This window comes from Fukomys damarensis, unplaced genomic scaffold (assembly GCF_012274545.1).
Source record: "Fukomys damarensis isolate Sample0158 unplaced genomic scaffold, DMR_v1.0_HiC HiC_scaffold_14, whole genome shotgun sequence".
Lineage (NCBI taxonomy): Eukaryota > Metazoa > Chordata > Mammalia > Rodentia > Bathyergidae > Fukomys > Fukomys damarensis.
Genome location: NW_022900926.1, coordinates 6409838 through 6420028, shown reverse-complemented (window position 1 = coordinate 6420028; position 10191 = coordinate 6409838). Strand labels below are relative to the sequence as shown.

At 47.3% G+C, this 10191-nt stretch overlaps 1 protein-coding gene across 1 annotated transcript in view; it reads left to right on the top strand.

The window, feature by feature from the left end:
• Hddc2 (HD domain containing 2) overlaps positions 1-10191 on the top strand; it is a 17839-nt gene that overhangs the window by 1536 nt on the left and 6112 nt on the right. The window contains exons 3-5 of the mRNA XM_033763151.1: positions 716-837; positions 2455-2557; positions 6903-6971. Of these exons, the coding sequence (XP_033619042.1) occupies positions 716-837; positions 2455-2557; positions 6903-6971 (294 nt within the window). The remainder of the gene's footprint in view (positions 1-715; positions 838-2454; positions 2558-6902; positions 6972-10191) is intronic.

Genomic DNA, 10191 nt, shown 5'->3' with positions numbered 1-10191 from the left:
TTCCCGGGCCTCTGTGCATCCGGAGTGACCAGGGAGCCCGGGAGAGGCAGGGGGTGCGGTGCGCGGGCGGCTGCTCCTTAAGTGCTGCAGATATGACTGACCAAGACCAGAATCCGCAGGGGTGCTGGGGACCTGAGTCACTTGAGCAGGGAGGGGCCTTTTGCACACTTGTTGATAACTTTACTCCTCCCCTTCACCTTGGGCTCACTCGTGTATCTGATTGCAGGTCATTTTGGTGGGTTTTAGTACAGCTTTTTTTTTGGTACTGGGGATTGAACTCTGGACCTTTCACTTGCAAAGTAAAGCTTTTTTTAAAAAATAGGTTCCGTAACCATGACCCTGGCTGTGTGCTGTTCCCTGGATTTCTCTTGGGGACCATAGCAGATAGTTAAAATACTTGTCTTTTAAAAATGTAGATCTTTATTTTCATTTGTCCATGTTTGCAGTACATAATGGATACATTCCTGGTGGACAGTTGGTACATCACAGGATGCATCTTAATTCTTTTATGTCCCCTTCCTCTTCCCTCCCCTCACCCTCCCTCTCTTGGTATCTTTCCTGTTTGCAAAAGATCTGCCTCTGTTTCCTACTGTCTCTTTTATTTTCCTCTTTATTTACACTTTGTATTCCTCATACCAGAGGAACCATGCAATATTTAAGCTTGTGTGTCGGAAAATACTTGTTTCTTAAAGCCGATTCTCCCCCTGTTTATCAGAGAGTCCCTCGGACCGGCTGGGTATACCGAAATGTGGAAAATCCTGAGAGTGTGTCTGACCACATGTACCGCATGGCGCTGATGGCCATGGTGACCAGAGATGACCGCCTTAACAGGGATCGGTGAGCTCGCTGGCACCGTGGAGCTTGTGAGGGGCTCTGCTCGGCTTTTCGCCAGGCATCCGTCAGGTTTGGAAAAGTTACTTGGTCACCCACGCGGATTCAGGAGGTGGGCAGTGGAGTTTTCTGATGGCGAGGAGTAGAGCCTGACTCAGGAAGCATAAACGTGGGTGCATCAAGGATGCATTATATCCAAAGTCCTATCGCTGGTGTGACTCACTGTGTGCTTTTCCGCCACCCATTTTATGAGTGGTCGCACCCATTTGTGAAGTGATTTTGTGTGTTCAGAGTAGACCTCAGAAAGAGGTGTCCTCTTTGGTTAACCACCTGGCGTTACATGCTGTTGGCGCACAGAAGTTTTCTAGCAGTACAAGACAGTGAGTGAGTTATCCAGGACCTGAAGGCTTTTGTAAAAAGCACAAGGGAAGCTAGGAAATGAGCTGAGCTAACAGGAGGGAGACTGCCTGTCCTTGGAAGTCTTAATGCAGGCTCCTGCCTGAGCTCAGGTCGGGGGGCTTGGTGCAGGGAGCGAAGAGGAAGGCACAGCAGGCAGAGAGAAGGGCACAGAAACCAAGCCAGATGGAGAGGGAGCAGAGGAATCATTTCCTTTATCTTCCCTAATCCGTGCTTGTGGTACCTATGATTGCTTTCCTCAAGGAGTCTGTGCATGTGTACAACACAGCTTCATGTTGTTTACATCTTTCCCTTCCCTCCCACCCCTCTCCCTTCGTCTCTTGGGCCACTTCCTACATGTGAAGGAAATCAAGTTGATTGAATTAAGGGAGCCTGGGTAACTCGGCATCTGGTGCAAAATCGAGAAGACTTTTAGCAAGAGATTGAAGCCAAAGTGTCTAGCTTCGGAGTATTCTGAGACCTGAACAGGCCAAGAGGCTGGAGGGAGGGTCACACAGGAGGAGCCGAGTGGACCTGGCGGCTTGGTAACTGGGATTGTAAGACAGACTGCCCTCCCGATCTTTTGTTGTTTTGAGTGTGATTATGACTGTCAATAAACTAATCACTGACGATTATAGTTATTTGTTGAATGATCACCATGTGCCAGGAATATAACTTTTCACCTTCAGTTTGTACCCTGACTTTATTAAGTATTACTGTCCTCTTTTGACGGGTGAGGCAATGAAACTGAGGGTTTAAATACATCATTGGCAGAAATCACATAGGTAGGATCCCAGAGCTAGTGAGTGTCAGCTGCCAGATTCAAACTCAGCAAAGTCCAGCTCTACCCAGTGTCCTGTGAACAGTTCACTTGGGCATCTGACATAGTACACTGCAGGAAATGATGGCTTCTTCATTTTGTATCAGTAAGAAATGCCAGAAGTAGGAGATCATCACCTGGCATTGTAATCGGAAGTGAGAATCCCCTTAAAGCAGGTTGAGAAATCAGCCCCTGGGGAAAAGAATTCACACAGGGTCTTCCTGTGGTCTCCTGGGTTGTGTTGGATGCTCATTTGCATTCAGAACTGTGTGCTGGTGGGATATAATTGCTGTATAAAATGCCATATTAGACTGTTCTATGACATATCTCATGTGGCTTGAAAATAACATAGAAACTTTTGGAGAATGTAATTCTGTGTAATTACTCAACCTTTCTTGCCCGGTCAGATGCATACGCCTGGCCCTGGTTCACGACATGGCAGAGTGCATCGTTGGGGACATAGCACCAGCAGATAACATCCCCAAGGAAGAAAAGCATAGGCGAGAAGAGGTCAGTGTTGGCTGTTGGCTGTGTAACCGCCCCCTGGAAGAACCTGTAGCTGAACCAGAGCGGAGTGCACTGGGTTGCTGCGTCACCCAAACAGTCCTCATGGTATCTGGGATTGGGGAGGGCACAACCTTGTAGCGTTTCAGGGTCTGGGTGAGAGAATGTTAAGATCCATTTACAATGATAGGCCGTGCTCAGAACTGCAGAGTTTAAGACTTGGGAGCTTTGAACTGGGAACGATGAGGGTGGAGTCTTACTGGGAACTTTCCAGGGCTAAGCATTAGTGCATACTTTGCTGTAAGTATCTTAAGGAAGAAGCAGGGACTTCCTGGAGTGATCAGCAAATCAGTAATTCCTTGGAAAAATCGGGCTGGTTTCTTGGTTTTGCTTATTTAAAACAAGAGTAGGAAAATGTGGTAACTTTAACACAGAGACAGCCACGGTGCTTTCCATTCTTGGTGGTAATCGGACCCAGGTGGGTGGGCTTTCCTTAGGGCGGTGGAACTAGCAGGAACGGAAATGGGTTTGTAGAAGCTGTCCACACTGGTGAAGCTCTGGGGAGAAATTCTTTAACTCTTAAGTATAATCATTATTATTTAGTAAATGTTCAGTTAGTCTTTTAACTTCGTGCTGAGAAGTAAAACATTTACTAAGACATGAATAACATTGAAAAATATTAAATCAAGGTTGGTGTGAGCTCTAAACCCAAGCCCAGGACCAAAGAAGACACTTTTGAGCCAGAGGCTGGAAAATCCAGGAAGACTTAATGCTGAGAGTGTGGTTTTGAGTCCAGGGATTTTTGGAAGCTTTTTTTATTATAGGCCTGAGAGGCTGGTTCTAAATTGCTGGGTACGGGAGGCTTTACTGAGCCAGTTTAACAGGGCAGGTGGGCTTATGCAGGGGTTTCAGAGCTGAGGTTGTGAACACAAGTTTTGCTTCTAAGAAGACCCACAAAGATTCGAGTCTGGATTTAGGAATTCCGACTCATGGTAAAGTACTAGAGCAAAGGGAGTGGAGTAAGGGATGTATTTCCCTTTCTGCCAAAACACAGACCCGAAATACAGGCTGGCCACACTCAAAGAAGGGGCAGGTCTAAGGAACTGTTTCTCTGTGTGAGTCTTGACTTCATGAATCAAGAGGTCCTGGTTCACTGGCAGAATTAACACTGAAAGAAAGCCATTTGCTCAAGATTCTGTGCTGCAGAAAGGAGCTATCTCCTGAACCAGAGGATGGGGTAATGAGATACGACCTGGGGGAAAAGATGGCAAATAACCTATGCAGCTCATTTCAGGGGGATGGCTCTATTCATGCTGCAAGTTTCAGAGGAGAAATCATATTGCAGTACCCTGCGTCATCAAAGACCTTAGAATGAGGGCAAGACATGGAGTTGTGTGACAGAGGGACAAAGGAAAGACAGATGATCTTTTTGAGGTGTACAGGAATCGGTCCACAGAAGAGCATGCCAGCACCTTTCAGAGAGGAACGCAGTCCATCCAAAGGCTCTCCGGCCACAGGAGGCGAGGAGAACCTACTGTTGTCCTGACGAAATGAATCCTGGCCAGTGTCACCCCAGGAGGGGTACAGGAGACCTGAACAGTCCAGCTGCTGCTGTCTTCCCAGGTGCTAGGATGAAAATCTTGCTGATTCACAGGAGAATAAGTATTGTAAAAGATCGGACCAAAGAAGCTTTGTAAGAACAAGAAGTTCTTGGACAGGAAGCCAAGGGCTTGGAGAGTGCTGTGTCCTATCGCCTCTTCCTCCTGCCAGCCAGGATTTGGGAACAGAGAGGAAGATCTGGGAGGCAAAGAATTCTTTATGCAGATAGTGTTTTTGAGCCAGATTCATTGTCTGAGCCGTGCCTTAAGATAATTAAATGAGGGTTTCTTGGCTGGAGGTGGAACACACATAATGAGATCATTTGCTCAGAGGCTGGCAGACTGGGTCAGCAGAGATTTAAACTGAAGTAGGAGGGAGGAAAACTAGTTGATGAACTGGAAGGCTGATTGTTTCGGTGCACAGTAGAAAAGAAGATGAAAGAGAGAGTGAAGGCATAGAAGACAAAACTCAGGAAGAGGCCAGAAGCAGTGCTTGTCCTCTGTCCGCCTGAAGGCATCAGAACTAGGGGCTGGCCCTCACAGCTGGCGTGTAGCAGTGCAGGAACGCATTCTTCCATAAGAGGGGACCCTGAAAGACGGGGGATGTGTATGTGCAACAGCTGATGTGGCTAATGAACTGAGGGGAAAGGAGGACGGGGTTTTATTATGGGTGCAAACGTGGCAGGATGGAGAAATGAAAAATATCAGGAGCATTTATGAAGGCTCCGCTGTGCTGGATCATTAGCACTTTCTGTAAGTTAATATTCAGCCATCAGCAGTCTTAGCATCACTGCACATGAAAAGGGCAGAGATTCCGTGACTTGCTCAGAGCCCACACCTTAACGGATGACAGCCCGGGTCCACGTCTAACGTGGGTTCTCGTGTCACAGCAGCCGCCGACTGCCAAGCCTGGCCGTTGTGTTCGTGACAGCTAATGCTTCCCGGATGCTTGTTGCAGAACCGCACGAGATGTCTCCTGAGCACTCCGCTCGGCTCTGAAGTGCAGGTGGAGTCTTCACATACTTAGCTAACAGCAGAAGCAGCGAGGCTGTGAACCACGCAGTGAGGACGCTAGAAGGGAGGTGTCGGACTCAGGACCAGGAAGGGCCAGGTGGTACTGCCGGCCCTGTACCCTGTACCTCAGTGTGGTTGAATTGAGAGGGTTGTTTTAGAAAACAGGCTGCCACCACATGAGGAGTATTGACTCAGGGTCTCAAAAGTGCACTGCTAATCATGGAGTAGCAAGTGATCCTAGTGAGCTCACATGCAGAAGATCTGCTCCATCTCAGGAGGAGAGCAATCTGTTTATTGTCTGCTCTGATTTTCCAAGAACTTGGCGATGTTCATCAACAAGAGGCTGATTGAAAAGTCGGCGTCAGCATGTGGTCTCCACAAAGCCAGTTCTGCCTTAGGCTGCGCTGAGTACAGTGTCCAGCCTGAGCCACCGGGGTCAGAGTGGACATTCATTACTGTTCGTGCTGGGTGCATCACCCTCAGAGAAATCAGGTCATCCCTTGATGTTTGTTCTGCAAGTTTAGATTTTGACGAACCTGAACACAGACACTGGGTGTATCCTCCTGAAACACGAGAAGTTGGAAAACATGTGTTTCTGGATTTGTGTGCAGAAAATCACTCTGTCTATAAAAAAAACGCCTTTAATTGGTAAAAATGTGAGGTATTTTCTCAAGTGTGTGCTGCAGTTTGTGAGAGAATGTGAGTATAGAACACACTGAACTCAGGCGAGGCTCTGCGTCGCTTGTAGCGCAGTTTGTTGACACAGGTAATATAGTTTGCTTTGGAAATGGATATTTTAGGTAAGATTTTTTTTTTGCCTTCCAGTAATAAATACACAGATTTCCATCTTTTCTTTTCTTTATTTTGGTCCTGGGGGTCGAACTCAGCACCTTGTGCTTGCGAGGCAGGCGGCAGCACCACTGAGCTAAATCCCTGGCCCCTCCGTGTTTATTTTCATTGCTTTTCTCAATTTATATAAGGCCTTCAGTGTGCCAAAAGGGAGGTTTTTTTTCCAGAGCTTAGTACTTTTAATTTGTCCTAAAATCACTGAAGCAAAAATCATAAAGCACTGTGCTTTCCTTTACAACCCCCAACACACACACACTATTTGTAGGAAAAAAACGGTTTTGTACAGGGGATGAAACAATAGAGATTCACAACTTACAGATAACAGTGAGCTCTGTCACTCATCTCTAAAGAGCTTGTAAGACAGTGTTCTTTTCAAGGAGTCTGGCTCCCCGGGTTAGAAGCACCGAGGCAGAGTGAGAAAGAGGATGAGATGGTGAAGGAATTTGGAGCCACTCAGGAGGAGGTTGTCCCTGAGTGTGATTCTGGAGCAGCTCAGTGGGGACTGGAACGAGGCATGGGTGCCTGAATACACAAGGCTGACCACGCTGCTCGGCTCTGCTTCGGCTTCTGGAAGAGGACGAGGAGGTGGTTGCCTGTCCTGGAGCCCGTGTGGGAGTTGCTGGAGTTTGGGGTTCTCCAGGGCGCAGCAGGGTGGTGAGGGGAGTGTGGTGTGAGGGTGTTTTGCCCCTTGCGGCCTGTGCGTCTGCAGACTTCCTTTCCATGAGCGACAGTACTCGCCCCTTGTGCAGCACGTTGAATTTTGCAATAAACCATGTTAACTAGAAGATGGATATACTGTGCAGAAGACGCTGGCCCTGATCCGGGCCCCAGTGGCCAGTCATCAGTGTAGATCCTGGTGAGCGTGGTGAAGATACGGTTTGTTATTTCAGGAAGCCATGAAGCAGATAACCCAGCTCCTGCCGGAGGACCTCAGCAAGGAGCTCTATGACCTGTGGGAAGTAAGTACTCGTCTTCAGTGGCCGGGTTCTCGGGGCTCGTCCTGCAGTGGGGTAGACGGTCCCCTCCGCTGTCCCCCCATCCCGTCTCTCAGTCCCAGCTTTCTGGCGATGGGCTGGGTCCTGCCCCCAACGGTGCCCACTTCTGCTGCTACCCTGCCCAGGTGTACCATGATGCAGCCCCTAGCTTCCTGCTGCTTGGTCCACACAGCTGACCCATCTGTGGCCTTGGGGCAGTGCAGAGCCAGCTGGTACCATCCCTGCTTCCCAGTTCTGTGACCTCGGGTGCCCATCTGTGAGCCCCAGAACGGTCAGGGGTTGAGGAGGACAAGGCAAAGCCCATTGTGCTGGCGGCGCAAGCTGGGCTTGCGCAGGATTGGGCGGGAAGGAAAGGCCAGTGTGTGGGCAGCGCTGCTCCTGTGCTGCTTTTCTGTGGCCTCGTGTCATGTGGCCCACGCTGTGGTCACCCTGGGGTCACCATGGCCCCGCCCCCGGCGCCATGCTGCCTTGTGTCTCCCGCAGGTCCCTCCCCACTGGCTCAGGTCTCCCTGGGGATGGGAGGGAGCCCCTGAACAGCTCTCCCAGGAGGGCTGTGCTACGCAGCCTCGGGCCACGTGTGTCTACCGTCACTGTGGTTGGGCTCCAGCGGGGAAGAGGACGCCTCTGTGAGGCAGTGGAGAAACAGGAAGCCGTGTGATAGCTGTGTGCTGCCTGGCCCCGTGGGAGGTGGTCACGCTGTGCACTCCGGACTGTGGTGATCTCTAAAATAAGATGGCTCTGGGGTCCAGGATGAGAGACTGGGCCTCTTTAACAAGCATCTGCTGAGAGGTTATGAGAATCAAGTCTGGTAAGGTGTGCGTGGTGTCTGGCTTGGAGCCTCGCACGAGTGGGCCTGACTATCACCAGCCTAGTAGCAGTGTCTGTAAAATTATTTTTCTTAGCCATCAGCAGCTGGCTACAACTTGGGTCGCAGAACCTGCAGGTGTTAAAGTAGGAGCTTCTTAGTAGACGTGGTGACGGTTACTTAGAGAGGCTTTGGACTCAAATAAACAACACAGAGAATTACAGCACTCGATACCCCAGCAGAGGTAGCCGTTTGATTCTTGTACACAGCCCTCTCTCCTCTTTGTAGCCTTTGACGTGTTTTGGCTCAGAACTCATTATTCCAGTGTTTACCCCTCAGTCTCGTGATGTCCTTCCTGCATGCTGGAAACAGATCGCATTATAACTTGAGCAGTTCTGCAGAGACCCTGTTTCAGCTCACACTTAAGATATAGACAGATGTGAATTTCTAAACACGGTACAGGGCTCTGTAATAATTCGTATGCTTTATAATTCATATCCAGAGTTAGTATTTGGGCTTCAGTATGAGACTTTGAGATTCAAATGCTGTTATCCTTGTTTATTAGTTGTGTGGCCAGGGAAGGTTAATTTTTCAGTGTCTAAATTCGCCTGTAAAATGGAAAAAATAGTATTATGCAGCTGTGGAAATTAAAGTAATTGATCTATGGGGCACACAGTACATTCCATTTTTCTGTGTCTCTAGTCTGTCCTATTTTTCTGTTTCCAGCCCTTATGTCTTGATTTGGGTTTGAAAATGTGGTCATCCTGCCCATGGGATGTGGAATAAGCCAGCTCCTTAGAAATGCCAGTTGATTGGCTTTTGAAGTGCTGGTCACCACACTATTCACGGTGAAGTCTAGCTGCATGGAAAGTCACATCTATGAAAGCCTTGATTATCATTTGTCTTTTACTATAGACATGTGAAATCAAATTGCAGTAAACCAAGAGAGGTTTTCTTTTTTTCCCCTGAAAGTGTCACCTACATTTGAAGAAATACACTTTTGGACCTAACACATAAGGACAGCCACTACACGCACGCACGCTAAATGTCTAGCACATGTGACTGCCTTTGGAGTGTGTTTATTTTTAATTAGGAAATGGTATTTCAAGACCGTTGTATGAGCACTGAGGACTATATGGTTTCCCCATGTGTCGATACTATTTCCCATTTAAATTCAGCACTGTGGGTTTTACTTGCCCTCTTTCTATACTGTGTTGTGTACCCCATCCCAGGAATCCTGGGGGTGGACAGGACAGGCTGTGAGAGCTAGCCTGCCTCAGGATTCACATGTGTACCTTCTGTGAATAGTACCCCCCATCTTCCTCAGTTCTGATTACTGAAAACAAGGCGGCTCTCCCAGCTCCGTTTCTCTCCAGTTTTTGTAGTTTTCTGTGTCCACAATGTCAAAACATCCGGCTACTGCACGCTGCAACCTTTTAAGCCACAGACTTAGTTCTATAACGTGTTGAGGTCATCCACCCATCCTGGTGGCCACTTCTAAACAGTTCTTGTTGCCTGAGACCTGTTCACTAGTAGATTCTTTAGGGAGGGCTTGAGGAACAACATTCCCCCATTCCTGCAGTTGTTCATAGCTTTCCTCTGCTCTTTATAGTAGAGATTACTTTTCCTAGATATAAAGTCCTTGCTCCCAATTTCTATCCTTGGGTATCTTCAGTATGTTTTTCTCATTTTCTTCTGCTGTAAAGCAGTGATATCATCATCTCATTTTCCTTACATGCCAGGTGCAATTTTTACCTAAGTGCCCGAAGAATTATTTTTTCTTTTAAGTCTGGTAATTTTTATTGGATTGTATCTTTGTATATTCATTCAGGGCTAGTATCCTCAGGTTGGTTGGTTTGTTTTTAGCAGTACTAGGGATAATCTTTTCATTTTTTATCAAGCCAGGGTCTTACTGAGTACTCAGTTGCCCAGATTGGTTTGAGCCTGTGGTCCTCCTGCTTCAGCCTCTCAGACAGCTGGGACTACAGAGGGGCACTACCACTCTGCGCTTCCTTAGCTACTAGAGTGCTCTTTAAACACATACTTAGAAGTCTTTTTAAAAGTTTTTAGTTGCAAAAATGTTTTCTTGAAATGCAACTTTTCTTTTACTTTTGTTTTCTTTTCTCTGCAACTGCATTCTTTGCCAGTCTCCAATATTTGCCTGGCTTTCTAAAGTCCTTCATTTCTTATCCATTTATTTATTTATATATGTATGTGTGAATGTATTTTTACTTTTCAGTGTAGTCTCCTTTACAGTTTCTGTTAAAGGATCATTTATCCTATTTAATTACTCTTCGATTTCTTATTGCTTAGTTTTTTGGTTTGTTTGTTTTCTGGTTTGTTTTGCAGGAATTTTTTTTTTTTTTTTTTTTTTTTTTT